Source organism: Arvicola amphibius, chromosome 3 (genome assembly GCF_903992535.2).
Source record: "Arvicola amphibius chromosome 3, mArvAmp1.2, whole genome shotgun sequence".
NCBI lineage: Eukaryota > Metazoa > Chordata > Mammalia > Rodentia > Cricetidae > Arvicola > Arvicola amphibius.
In genome coordinates this window covers 148,519,991-148,535,300 of record NC_052049.1, presented here as the reverse complement: position 1 = coordinate 148,535,300, position 15,310 = coordinate 148,519,991, and the positions used below count along the sequence as shown (strand labels likewise).

The 15,310-nt window shown below is 39.0% G+C and overlaps 1 protein-coding gene across 7 annotated transcripts in view; it reads right to left on the bottom strand.

Annotated features, from left to right (window-relative positions):
- Myo6 (myosin VI) overlaps positions 1–15,310 on the bottom strand; it is a 135,927-nt gene that overhangs the window by 42,082 nt on the left and 78,535 nt on the right. For all 7 annotated transcript variants that reach the window (XM_038321204.2, XM_042054632.1, XM_042054633.1 and 4 more), the window contains exons 10-15: positions 14,465–14,545; positions 10,538–10,718; positions 6,892–7,036; positions 4,339–4,496; positions 3,039–3,130; positions 884–956 (exon numbers count right to left, since the gene is read on the bottom strand). In XM_038321204.2, coding sequence (XP_038177132.1) covers positions 884–956; positions 3,039–3,130; positions 4,339–4,496; positions 6,892–7,036; positions 10,538–10,718; positions 14,465–14,545 — 730 coding nt within the window. The remainder of the gene's footprint in view (positions 1–883; positions 957–3,038; positions 3,131–4,338; positions 4,497–6,891; positions 7,037–10,537; positions 10,719–14,464; positions 14,546–15,310) is intronic.

Sequence of the window (15,310 nt, the reverse complement as noted above, 5' to 3'; positions counted from 1 at the left end):
GGTAGACCAGGGTAAACCAGGAAAGCCTTTGAAAGGCTACATTGATATAAAGTGATACAGCAACTATATTGTGTTGTCAAAGTCTAGCATATGAGTTATTGACTGGACTATCAAATTGGGTTTTCAACTCCCAGACTTGCCCAACACTTGATTTTAGAGATGGGGTGGGAGACAAAAGAAAGAGGATAGGAGAGAGAAGGATGGCTCGGTGGCTAAAAGGACCTGGGCTCAATTCCCAGCACCCACCAACAGCTTACAACCATCTTTAACTCCAGTCCCAGGGATCAGACGCCTTCTTTTGGCCTCTGTAGACACCAGGCATGAATGTGGTTCACAGACATACAAGCAGGCAAAACACCCATGCAAATAAATATAAATAAATAAAACACAGACAAAGGGGTAGCTGGAAGGCAATAGGGTAAGGTTTCTTTATTGACAAACTCAAAGAAAAGCAGAGGCCTTGTTCTGCTGTGACACAATAGTATCTAGAGTTAACATGGAATGTCTAAAGTCAACTTGCAACCAGTGAGAGAATCAGCCATTCCACAGAAGAGGACAGAACCAAGAGACCCAGACAAACTTCACCAGACTAGGTACTTCATCATAGGAGATGACATAGCTGTCAGCTTGCTCCCTGAGGAGTGGAGCTCCTCTTACCCAGTTCACAAAACAGCCTTCTAACTAGTAAAATACATATCACAATAAACAGAGATTTTAAGAAAACTTTCAACAAAGCTGATAAAAGGGCCTTGCCAGGAAAAGTCCAAAGGCCACAGTCCAAAGTCCTGTAACTAGTGTCTAAACCACGGAACACAGAGATGTTCCCAGGAAATGAATTCATGGTCTCTCCCATACTTCCCAAAGGCAGTAACAGTATCTGTACCTATGCAGTCCTGATTGTCCACGTAATGTACTTCATTAACACCCAGGCCCTCTTTCTGATAGAGTTCTTGCTCCTGTAAATCAAATGTAATAGTCATCAACATGGAAATACTGTACAATGTAAAATGCAACTGGTGTCATTTCTACACAACAGTTACTGGTTAAAATGTAAAAGTTTTACCCACAGGTATAGCGCTAAATGGCTTCCTAAAGATGAAACCAAGTCTGAATGCTTGTAGCCAAACACCAAAATCAGGAAATAGCACATAACTACAGAGACTCCACACCAAAATATCACAAATAATTTGGAAGAATATTACATCAATAATATCTCAATAAAAATATATTCACTATATGTAAGGTCAATATCTTCTTAAAATAATTTTTGAAGATTTTTTCTCATATGGGTAGCCTATACATTGAACTTAAGCTAAGTTATAATGTTTTTCCTTCAATGGTTAAATATTTCTCCTCACAACCTATACCAGAGAAGTTTCCTCACATTCTAGAAGGCACTGTCAACTTGGACCCAAACTGAATTTAAAATTCATGTGTATACTTAAAGGACTGTAATAAAAGCAAGCATAAAGATAGTGCACCCTATTTACATGGTTCCTATTTCTACGTAGAGTGTAAGCTGGGATGGTATGGAAAGGGAGCATATGGCATATTAAAAACAAAGCAAGCAAGTGTGATTGCACCACAAAGGAAGAAGTAACAGCTGAATAGATCGTAGACACTGTTCTACAGGGAAATACTTGCTTTATTCATTTGCTTACACTGCGACTGATTAACTACAGCCTACTTTAAATAGACAAAAGCTGCAACGTGACAAAAGAAACTGTAAAGACAAAAACAACAAAATTTTGGGAAAAACAGTTGAGAATGGAATGAGGGAAAAAACAAAACTGCATTTTTCAGCTCAGATACTAGGAATGACAAAGGAGGTCCAGGGTGTGGGCCAACAGCCAGTGGAGGAGAGTCAAGCCTAAAGAAGCTGGGAAATGCCCCCAGCCTGCCTTCTTCATCTAAACAATGTAGGGCTGCCTTGGAGAAACTTTCCAGTCCCTCTCTTCTAGCATCTTCAATCAGCACAGCCTGTCTCAGATAGTACAGAGGGAGGAAACAAAGACACTGGTAGAAAAGATTGGAGAACTCAGGTTTAAGGGGAGAAAATAATGAGCCTCGGAACAAATCAATCTATGCAAAGCTAACTTTGCTTGATTAAACTGTAAAGAATCATAAATAATGATGTGGGACAATTGTTTTTATTCTGTCAATTATAGGCGGGACAACCAGACAGGAAGTAGAAGCAGGTCAATGAGAACAGAAAAATTCTGGAAAGAGAAGAGCCCATTCCTCCACAGTCCTAATCCATCCACAAAAATAAAACAAGATATAACTGTCTCGCTAAAAAAGGTACCAAGCCATGTGGCTAATATAGACAAAAATAATGGGCTAATATAAGTTATAAGAGTTAATAAGAAGCCTGAGCTAATGAGCCAATCAGTTTATAACTAATATAGACCTCTGTGTGATTTCTTTGGGACTTAATGACTGAGAAAACCGGGCAGGACAAAAAACTCAGTAACAAAATAACTTTTGCTAGTCTACTCTGAATGTCAACCATGCCCAGAGTTACATACTGAGGGCAGAGGAAGGAAGTTCTTTCCTGGAGAAGAAATGGTGGCCAGTCAAAGACAGCCCACAGAAGGAGAAGTACTATCCAGAGGTCCTCCTGGCCAGTGGCTGCTCAGAATCTCCTGACTGGTGTCTGTGTGGCGCATAGGGAGAGGACGAACAAGTGGCAGAGGCAACAGAAGCAGACACTGAGAGGACAGCAGGGACTGAGGCCAGAGATGAGAGCAGGCAGCTGTTTAGCAGTGGCAGGAATAGAGACAGCAGATCAGGATGAAAAACTCAAATTGGGCTCACTAAAGAAAGTCACTGGTAAGAAATCACAGACACCCAATTTTGCAAAGCTGCCGACTAATTCTTCCAAAGACCCCAAACTTCAGCTGAGCTGCTAGTGCCTGCTGGACCACCAGGTCCCTTCACATTCGACCCCATCAGTCAGGGTAATTGCAGCATGACTGTCTTCCTTGAGATTTAGGCAGCTTAAAGCAGGTCTTAATCTAAGTGATGACGGTACTCACCTCCTTCAGGATCCTTTCGTTAAAAAATTGTTGGAGTTTCTCATTGCAATAGTTAATACAAAACTGTTCAAAGCTGTTGTGCTCAAAGTACTCTGAAAACATAAAACCAGAGCAGAGTTGTCACCACCCAAGAATGATGCTCATTAGCTTATCCCAGGATAAAGTGTAGGAACAGTAGTGCGATGCTTTGATTTAAAGTTGGGTTTGCAAAATACATAAAATTCTTTGTCCTGTGTCAGTCCCCAAAAATGTCCTCAAGACATAGTTTATGTACTATACTCAGAAATACCTTGTTCTGCCAGAACAAAAACGTGTCTAACGACACAAATATTCTATAGTGCAAAATTAAAACGTTAGACGTCAACTCTCTCTAACATAAATTTCTACAGCATAGGTACTAAAAAAACCTAAAGTATAAATGTGATTTAAAATCCTGTGCATTGGGAGATATTATTCCTGCTTAATCCATTACCCAAAAATGTCATGATCATAATTTTTCCTAAAGTTAAGGGTTGGATTATATCTAAAATCCACAAGACAACAAGTGCAACAGGAAAGGGGGAGATCAGAAATCTACCAAATATAGTCATATCCTCCTTCCCTCCCCTTTTCCCTCTTCTTTTCCCTCCCCTCCCGGCCTTCAGATGGGGAGCATCTCCGTTCCACCACGAACCCTGAAGCCAGGATAAACAGTGCCTCCTTTTGCTTCTCCCTGGTGTTGGGTCACAGCGATGGGAAAGGCCAGCACAACAGTTTTAGAGAAAACATTTTTATATTTGTAAAAAATATCAAAGTCAAATGTGACTTCTTGGCTAAAGGTCAGAGAGTACACACCTATTCTTGCTCCACAAGGATGAACAAGATGTTCAACCAAAGGTGTGGCTACTGGATGCCCTACTCTTCAAAGGCCAGTCAACAGGATGTTTTGACTTAGGGAGTGGTAACTAGGTGTTCCGAGATGTAAGGAGGTAATTAACGATTTACGCTTGCTGGCTCTTTGTATCGTGGGAGTCTTGTGCCCGCCCCTTCTAGGGGTATATAAGGACTGAGAATAATAAACCCGGGGCTTTTTGGCTTTTTCGGCTTTTTGCTTTTGACCACAGTATTTACTGGAAGCCCTTCCGACTCTATCTGTTGTCTCTTGTCTATTTCATTCCTCAATTCGCATGCCCCTTCTCTGGAACGTAGAGACCCGTCGGGCGGGCGGGACACAACAGGTGTCTCCTCAACATGGGACCTGAAAACGGGGGATGGGAGTGAAGGTCCTGACATACAAATTAAGAAAGGAAATGATACTTACCAAAACCAGCAATATCCAGGACTCCAATGAAATAGGACGATGTTTCAAAAGGAAAACACTGATTCACTCTGTTGACCACGTGATCAAAAAGATGGCTGTAGACAGTCTTTGCCAGAGCATCGCGGGCATTGTTGGCTTGCTCCACTTTCAGAGGAACCCTAGCGGGGAAAGGATATTGCAATGAAAAGTCCTTCAAGTCTGACACACTGGCTATGAGAAACAGCTGCCAAGCTGCAGGTGAACAGGTAGAGCTAAAATAAGGACAAAGTTACAAGAGACAAACTAAAACTCTTAATTAAATTTAGACTAAAATATACTATTGGGCAAAAAAATGCCTTAAAAACCATTTTAACCCTCATCTACACCCCACTTTATAAACTAAACATGTGAAAATTATTTAGAAAACATTTTCATATTTCACTTTTCTAAAACATGAAACAAACTATGAATAAATCAGGGAAACTTTAAAGGTTGGTAACTTATTTAACAAAAAAATACTGAATCTTAAATTTTGAATTTTCCAATTACTCCTGTATGTAGTAGCTATATGGATGATGACATTCAACATTGTAGACACACATGCAAACTATTTTCCTCAATAAAATTAGAGTCTAATAAAAAGAGAGTATTGTAGAGGAGAATTTCCAAATGCCATGCTAGATCCTAAATACTGAGTAAGTACTGGGAAACACAAAAAGTATTAAGTACTAGAAAAACACAAAAAAGTCCAATTTTTTAGTATCTTTAAAAATTATTCAAGTACAAGCTGGACAGTGCTGGTACACACCTTTAATCCCAGCACTCAGGAGCCAGAGTTCGAGGCCAGCCTGGTCTACAGAGTAAGATCCCCTGGTCAGAGTTGTCCTCTGACCTCCACATATGTCCCATGGCACATGTACTTCTCACCTCCCCATAACACACACAAAATAAGTAAAATAAAAATATCAGAAAAAGCATCTGGATAATCAGAGCTGTCAGTTTGGCCGCATCTGGGATCAACTACAGCATGCACTGTGGGGCACCCACCAGGGATTTTATTGGTGAGATTATTTAATCAGGAAGACCCACCCTAAATGGTGGTGATACTAAAACTCAATTAATTGGCTAATTCGTTAATTTAAAATACTATATCACAAGAAGAAAATGTTTCATAATTTTTGGTTGTTGCTGGGTTTTGAGACAGGGTCTTTTTATGTATCAGGCTGGCCTCATGATGTCATCTTCCTGTCTCAACCTGCCAAATGCTAGGATTACAGGCTTGTGTCTCCATGCCTGGCTTTGTTTTAACTGTTAAATACTTTTCTGAGTAAGTCACCTGAGCTCATTGCTGCTGTATTAAGAAAAGGATAGGGACTTGATTTTCTCCTCAGAAGTAAAGACCTCGCATTATAGAACCTGAGAATGGTAAGCCTAAATATCAATTTTATTCTACAGTATCCAAAACTAAAATTCATAAAATATATGTTAGTAAGCTAAAACTGTATAATCTTGTACAATCTGAAGTTTTTAAAAGTCTTAGCGGGGGGGGCTAGCTGGGATCATCATGAGCATGCATGTACAGGCTGGGTGTGGTGCCTGCATCCGTTGACCCCACTATGGAGAGAGTCTCTAGGCCTCAGTGAGCAGCATGCACAGGTGTGGTGACTGCATCCGTGACCCCACTATGGAGAGAGTCTCTAGTCCTCAGTGAGCAGCATGCACAGGTGTGGTGAGAGCATCTGTGACCCCCCTGTGGAGAGAGTTTCTAGGCTTCAGTGAGCAGCATGCACAGGTGTGGTGACTGCATCCGTGACCCCCCTGTGGAGAGAGTCTCTAGGCCTCACTGAGCAGCCAGCCCAACCCAATTGACAAGCTCTAGGCTTAGTGAGAAACCTTGTCTCAAAAGACAAGGTAGAGAATGACTGAGAAAGATGCCTGTGCCAGTCTCTAGCCTCCACACACACACGTACACAGGTACCAAGTGCACACACTCTGTACACAGCCGCCCTCACGTGGGCAAACATCACACTCACACATAACACAACTGAATAAATGCTTCCCAGGGGACAAGAAATTAAAACAAAAGCTTGGCTAGAGCCTTATTTCTTTCACTTGCAACCTCCTCTAAATGCAGAACTAAGTGCAGAGTGCAGCTCTGCTTCCTGGACATTCCATAAGACGAGTCACACTCAGGAGGAGCGCAAGCACACACCATTTACACGGAAAACCACTTTTGAAGAAAATGAGCTCTTGCCTCAAACAATCAGATATTTTAAACCCAACTCACATTTTTACAGCTGTGCCAAAGCAAACCTCCCTTGCCTAATCAATTCCATATTTGTGTCCTGCAGAATATCTGCCAGAAACAGCTCCACGCTGTGCAAACCCCCACTTGTTTGTGTGGTGAACTGCAGTCGCTGGCAGCACAGAATTTTGATCCATCAAGCACAGCTTGAACATTGAAATGGGAAGAATGAATGATGCATAAACATTAACCTTACATCTCAGTGTTTGCAAAACACACACGGTTTCCCTTGACAAGCCCCAAGGCAGGAGCTGTGTGTTAGAACTCACTTTATCACTGTTCCTTTGGTGCCCCCTGCTGTGGTGAGCATGACTCTCGTGGTTAAACTGACGCGCAGATCGTCCTGGTCCAAGCCCAGCAGCTCAGCACAGTATTCCAAGGACGGGGCGGATTTGTTCTTCAGATTGCAGCCACCTAATGGGAATGTTTCAACGTGAAATTAATAAGCACTAAAGAAACAATATTACCTAAATTCATTTCTTAGGATTTTATTCACTTATGTAATATTATGGGATAGATGAAGCTTACTCCAAACTTGCAAACCCAGCTGACTTTTTTTTCATCCTTGTTAGATGTCCCTACCAAGAATATAAAGAGGAAATCCTAACCTGGGGCAAAGCCACGGTATGAGAGACCCTTCCTGCCATCAGAGTCACCCACCGTTTCTGCTACCTGCTGCCATCTTGAGGCAAAACTATTCTGGAAATGTCCAGAAATAAACAATTCCTAAGTTTCAATTTGTGCATTCTTCTGAACAGTGACACAGAATCTCCTGCCATGCTGCCAGGACTATAATCCCTTTCTCTGACACATATTACAGCATTTTTACAAGAACTAAGTAGTTAACATAAGAAATCCTTTTATAATCTTGGAAATGCAAAAAATATAAAACAATACAGAGCATTCATGTGACTCCCTAAAAACATCCTCTAAATGTTTTTATTACTGTTATGTTGCTGATTGTGATATTGTTACTGTTATGACATACTTGTTACATGGTATTTTTAAAACATAGGCAGTCCTAACAGGTATTTTCTATACTTCCACTAAATAAAACAGTTTTATAACATTGGGGAGCTTTATAAACATTTATTGGAAAATGAACCTTATGGTAAAACCATTATAAAAGCACTGGATTTCTGTGCAAGTCACTATGACAATACAACACTGAATTTTCTAGAAGGAAGGACAAAAAGAACACCTCATTTTTAATTAGCAACAAATGATTTAGATCCAATGGAAATCACAGAAAAAAAATGAGGATTAATACAACAGAAGTTTAGCTATGAAAACAAAAATGATCTAATGTTTATCACACCCCAATCTCTCCTGAATTCTCTGTTTTCTCTCGCAAGAGGAAGAATTTTTTTTTTAAGTAGGAGAGAAAACAAGCACATACTATGTCCCTTTTGATCACTTAGCATGCTCCAGCTGGTCACATGATGCTTGGGGTATTTTATAATAGCTACATGTTCTTCCTCGGGGCAGTGATAAGAGATAGAAAAGTGCCACTTACCACACTTCTAACATTCCCATGTACATCGACTATTCTACACTTAATTTTAGCCTCTCCCACAGCTCCCTTCCTGAAACAATGCTAAAATACAAACAAAATATATGATGCAATACATTTTCAAAGGAAAAATTTTCAATTCCTCTCTTAAAAAAAAACTCTAAAAGTTATTCATACTATTCCAAGTACCTAATTTTTAATGCATCTTCAGTTCAGTGACTAATCATCTGTACATTATTGGATCTATTCACTTACTATCTGCCAAACACCAGTATTCAAACATCTTGTAAATACTTGTGGCTACTATCTCTTTATAGTGGGAAATGAAGACCTGGAATGGGCAAGGTCACACAATCAGATAGCACATGATGAAAGAATTCGATTGATGGCCATGTGTCCAGCCATTGCACCATGGTGTGTCTAACATTATTGACTTCACTGATCACAGGACAATAGATCTGAAAGTCATTGAAGACTGTCTATCTCAGTCTGTTCACTCACAGATGGCAAGGCTCAGTGGCCCAAAGGTAATGAGAGACAATTATGACCATCTCCCGAGCCAGTCAGACATGAATACAACCAGGCTCTCCTGTCTATGACTTAATTAGTAGCCATGCTCAGTACCACTGTGCAGGTTCCATATCTGCAAAATGGAGGCACCTCCTATCTCATCACTTTTATATGTTTCAATTATGATTATGAAGGATCTTATGCACAGAAGGCATCTTCCCCCCAAGTGCTTGGAATCACACTTAGAGCCTCAAAAAGGCTCAGAAAGCTGAATATCATGGCACATACCTGTTACCCCAGAACTTGGGAGGTGGAGGCTGGACAATCACTTTGAGGTCAGCCTGGACTATATGAGACCTGTCTCCAAAAGGGGGAGAAAGGTTGCTGGAGAGACGGCTCAGCTCAGTGATTAAGAGCACTTTCTGTTCTTGCAGAGAACCCAGGTTCAGTTTCCAGCACCCACAAAGTGGCTCACAGCTGCGTGTAATTCCAGTTCCATAGGATCTATCACCCACTTATGGCTCCTCTAGACACCAGGCACATATGTAGTGTACATACACTCAGACATTTAAAAAAAAAACCACTTCAAATTTTAAAAATAGGGAGAGATGGAAAAAGGTGAGGGCTGGGGGGCTGGAGTCATGGTTCAGAGGTTAAGAGCACTGACTGCTCTTCCAGAGGTTCTGAGTTCAATTCCCAGCAACCACATGGTTGCTCCCAGCCATCTATAGTGAGATTTGGTGCCCTCTTCTGGCATGCAAGCATGCACGCTGTATACATAATAAATAAATAAATAAATAAATAAATAAATAAATAAATAAATAAATAAATGGATGGATGGATGGATGGGTGGATGAATGAATGAATGAATGAATGAATGAATGAATGAATAAATAAATAAATAAATAGTAATTTTTAAAAAGGTGAGGGCTGGGGAAGTACTCCGTCTACACTGAGGTAATCATGAGTCCAACACATTGTTTCTTTAATAGTCTTTCCTGCCTTCTCTGAGGCCCCTTTCTATATGTATACTATTACTAGGATTTGTACTTCTTAAAAGCACTTATGGATTATCTCATTTTGCAAATGAATATGGCTGTGGGATCTGACACCAAATCCCATAGTATTGGCTGCTGTGCTAAGTGATGCTTCAGGCTCTTAAGGCATCCTTGGTGTAAGTTTAGAGCAAAATGTATTCATGCAGGGAGGGCTAGTAAATGTTTTACTCTACGGGAGAAAGTCGTAAGTCTTTTGGTTTCATATGGCAAAGTCCCCGAGAAGCACAGCTTTGCCCTGGAGCATGCATGCTGGCTCAGACAATACACAGACAATGGAAGGAGCCATATTCCACAAAAATTTTACTTATAAAAACAAGTGATGGGCAAGATTTGTCAATTCTATATTCAGGTATCAAATTGCAATTATATAAAAAGATTTACTGTTTCTATAGAAATGGAAACATTAAAACTAAAAAGTTACTATCTTGGTTGAATTTAAATACTTTTCAGCCTCCATAAGAATAAAACTTTTATTTTTATCTCCCACTAAAGAATAGGTGTGCTGTATATTAAATTACCCCAATTAACTGATTCAAGCTTAGATCTATGAAACAGAGAAAACAAAAACATATATTAACAGATAAGAAAATTATTCCTTTAACTATGAAAAGTACAATACTAGCTGGAATTTTTTTAAGTACAAATCACATAATAGCTACTAATTTGTTCAAAACAACTTCTCCATCTGCCAAATCACCATGTAACAAAGAATATCCCAGAAATTTGCTCTAATTTTAACAAACCTACACACAAATGACTGAACATTCATATGGCTAGGACATGACAAACATTATACTCAGTTTTATTCCTTAGCTAAAAATGTAAAGAAACAACCTGAAGTGCTTCCGGCTTCCTCAAAATCAATATTTCCAAGGTGCAGGACACCAGCCACGACTCGGAAAAGATCCAGTTTTTCTTCGTCATCCAGACCAATCTTTTTCATGGCTGTGCACATCCTAACAAAATCTCCACGGTCATCTAACAGAGGGTCTTTCAGGGAACCTGCCTTAACATACTAGAAAGCAAGAGGGTATCAACTGACTGGTCTTTATGTAATTCCGGTAAACTACAAGCTACAACAGAAGGTCTGTTAATGCAATACACAACATGCAAAAACAAAATCTGTCAACAGAAAAATGTAAGCATTTGAGCACGTTCAAAAACAGAATGGTATATAAAGGGTATGCAAGAGCTCTCTGAACTATTTCTTAAAACTTGATGTGAACCTGCAATTCGTTCAGCTAAAACATTGGCATAAGATGCTTTGCAGCTAGAGTACGATGCTGATGCTAACATATTGTAAGTCGAGGATGTGAGATAAATACAGATTAGTGAAAAGGGAAAGAATGCTGGCTGAAATGAAGCAACGGCCTCCAATCAAAAAGAAATAAAATAGTAATGGTTATGCTCACTCATCTGATTCTGTTAATCCACAATTTATACAATAAGAAAATGTCCCATGATAACCCATGTAGGTTGCAAATATATGCAATTTTGTCAATTAAAAATAAATATGAAAAATAGGGCAAGTGAAAAGAATTATAATAAATAATTTAATGTGCCAATAAGCATGGCACTATGTTAACTACTGATTATATATATATATATAATATATATATATAATATATATATATATATATGGAGAGAGAGAGAGGAGAGAGAGAGAGAGAGAGGCAAATCGAGACAAGGCAACAGCATCTCTATGACCTGAAAAATAGTCCGGTAACTTTTCTATATTGTATGTATGAGATGAGGTGAGCTACTATACATTGGGGTAACTCCAGGAATCCACAGAATGGTTTTCTGGATGAGAGAGAGAAAGAGAGAAAGAGAGGAAGAGAGAGAAAGAGAGAGAGAGAGAGAGAGAGAGAGAGAGAGAGAGAGAGATCTGTTTTCTTTCCTAAAATATTTGCATCTCAAGTATTCATATGTTAGGATCTAGCAAACTCAGACAGAGAATGAAGAAAGTTAAGCCTGCAAAGCAGAAAGATGTAACAAAAAGAGAAGTTACCAGCACAGAAAAACTGATCTAGGAATTTTCCAGAATTTGAGCATTAAAAGCGAACACTAAAATTGGAAACTCAGCATCAGAATTAATGAGGATTAAAGCTGTGTGATGTTTCCTTCTCCCAGCATGCAACTGCTTCTCGTGTCCCAGCATGCAACTATTTCTCCAGTTAACAGTCTGCCTGCTTTTCACAAGGTGCTTTAAATGTCTGGTTGTGTGCCAGATTTCCGGAAAATGTCTAGAAAAGGAAATTCTATTTCATTCTTTAAAAGAAGCAAAAGCAACAACCGCATGCAGAGTTTAAAGAAGCACTCGCATGCAGGATTTCTAGTCTCGCAGCTGAGCATCTGCGTCATATAAATACTGCTTTCTAATCAAATCTTCACAAACATATTGACTTCACGGCAGACTGAAAATCCTGCATTCTCCTAAAATTTGCACACAGCACAAAGACACCCAGACAGAATGAAGCAAAGCATTTAATTAGTCAAAATAATCACCTCATCCTCCTGACAAAGAAGACATAAAAAGTAATTTAGATATATTAGTACAATGTTCACCTTAATATATTATACACATGCACATTCTCTTTCAGTGATGTAAGAGTTCTGATAAAGCATTCCCACCCTAAAACATGGAAAAATGACGCTTTCCTTGCAGAGTGCCTTCTACTCTCTGGAGGGTAAGCAGGGGCCTTCTCTTCCCTCTACTGCTTTTTCCTATGCCTTAGCATTTTTTATTTGTTTTCCCTGCAGGACCACTGCAATTGTCCTGAATGTGTTTTGATTATCTTAGTAGAAAGACTACAACTTATATATCTTGATGGCATCTTATAAAAACATAGTCTTTTTAAGATGCAGTAAAGTAAATGCTGTAATAAATGTTGATGTTGCTTCCAAAAGTCTCAGCCATGGCTGTAACATAAAGTTTACACAGAACTCCGATATCTATGTCTAAAACAACATGTCAACTATTAAACTAAACAAATATTAACCGCAGTTTCATATGTTCATAATTTGAAATGAGAATTGTGTTTTCTTTCTATACATTTATATTAATATATTTTACACACAATTTATCTTACCCAGCCTGAGTAAAGTCAAAACATCTGATTGGTAAGTGTAGAACCATTAAAAACTGCTAATAGTAAAAAGGTACTCAGCTGACATAAATATTTTTTTAAAATAACAGAGTCAAGATTAACTAGTACCAATAACCAATCCTTATTTAGTTTTCATAACTTAAGTGCATGGTTTAGACCCAATACAACTGACTACTTGAATTTGTGGGTGAAAATGTATAAAAGTTTAAAATTCTTAAACATTTAATGTTTTTAAAATAATAATTACATAATTCTTAGATTATTTAGTGAGACCAAAATATATGGTTAATAGAGCAAAACTATAATATGTGAACAGCCTTTCACAAGAATGCTTAAGGTATTTACTATTTCAACTCTTTCTTCTGTAGACGATGAATTAAAAAGCATACTTTATGCTTTCTATTGGGATGTTCCTGCAAAGGCTCATGTGTGGAAGACTTGGTTCCCAATGCAGCAGTATTCAGAGGATGGCTTTGGGGAAGCGACTGGATCATGAAGACTCTGTCCTCACCAGGAGATTAAGCCATTGGTGGGCTCAAAATGTGATGGGCTAAACTTGGCTGACTGAACCAGAGGGCTTGTGGTCTTTACCTTGTCCCTGACACACACCCTCTCTCTTTCGTTTCCTCTACCTCACCTCCCACTCACTTATGGCTACCAGGAGGTGAGCAGTTTTACCTAACCACCTGCTCTCTGCTGTGAATTCTGCCTCACCATGGCCTAGAATCATGGCGATCACTAACTTGTTATGGAATATTACTTTAATTATGTACAGGTGTGTTACATTTCTTTATGTTTCATTTCTTTAACTATGTAAAGATGTGTTGCTGTTTCACCTTGCCTGCCTAAGACACCTGATTGGTCTAATAACAAACTGAGTGGCCAATAGCTAGGCAGTAGAGGAATAGGCAGGGCTGGAAGGTAGAGAGAATGTAGGAGGAATCTAGGCCCTGGAGAAGAGGGAGAAAAGAAATTGAAAAAGAAAGAAAGGGACACACCTGGGGCCAGACATCCTGGCAGCTGACAGACAGACAGACAAGGAGAAAGCAGGAAAGTAGGACACAGAGAATGAAAGAAAGGTAAAAAGCCCCAAAGCAAAATGTAGATGAAGAGAAACAGGTTGATTTAAGTTAAGAGAGCGAGTGGGACAAGCACAAGCTGAGGCCAAGAACTCACAACTAATATTAAGTCTTTGTGTCATGGTTTGGGAGCTGGTTGGTGGCCCAAAGAAAGCCTGCTAAAACTAGCCATAAACTGAAATATAACATCGTGAGCAAAAATAAATCTTTCCCACTTTAAAATAATTTGCTCATATATTTTGTCACAACAGTAGAAAGCTTACATATAAATATTCTTAATTAGTAATAGCAATATCAGAGTAGGTTGTTAAAATATGGTGATTCCTAGGAAATTTCATAGCATAAAAATTCAAAAAAGGAACATGAGGAAAGCAAAGCATTTTGGTCTATAGAGAACGGGAGCCTGCTGGTCTATATATGACAGAGGGTTAGAGCGTCACACCACAAGAGAGACTTGTATCACCATGCAGTTTTAAAACATAAACCTGAAACAAGAAGTTCCAAAATAAAGACATATCCATTAGCAAATAGTTTTACATTAAAGATTTTAATTAAAAAATAATCTACTTTACCTCAGGGCTTTTTCGATTCTGTAAAATCTGCTTGTCAGTTTCTTTGTTAGCGAAGTACCTAGTACAGCCTCGGTTTAAATACTAAAACAAAGAATCGATGGTACAATTAACGTGGGATCCACTGGGAAAGAACAGAACTACATCGTGAATTCAAGGTCAGCCTGGGCTACTTAATGAACCTCTGCCTTGAGGAAACAAACAAAAACTAGAGACCTGAAGGTGAAGAGCAACTCAGGATTAACCTACTAAGCAGCGCAATGCCCTGGGGTTCATCTCAGGAATGTGAAGATCTAAAAAAGAGACGATTTCTTCCAGCTGTGCAATGGCAAGAGTCAGTACCTGCCCTTGCTGTCTATTGTCATTCTATGCCAATTTACTTAATATTCCAGGATTTTTGCCTGATTGCACCAAATGTTCCCAGAAAGGACATAAAAGTATTTTTAAATTTATAATAATGTTGAGCATTTTTAACTTTATCTTGCAGGATACACACATATTTCATACAAATATGTTGAGCCAGTAAATCTCTAAATTATGAATCTGTTTGGATAAAGTAATGACAAAATGAAGTTCGACCATTTCGAAAGCATTCATGCTATGCCTTTGTGTTTATAATTTGATCAGTAAATTATAAGGACAGGCTATTTTTTTAAAAAACTTGATGAAATTATCAAAACACATTCATATAATTTATAGTGAATATATATTTGGGGAATGGAATAAAGGTATGGTTGTTTGTAACATGACACCTGCCACCACTGGGACTGCCCTAGAGGAAATGAAATCCATCCTGGTGGTCCATACCACAAAGGCAGGAAAGCCTTTGGTTGCTTTTGGTAGCTGCCC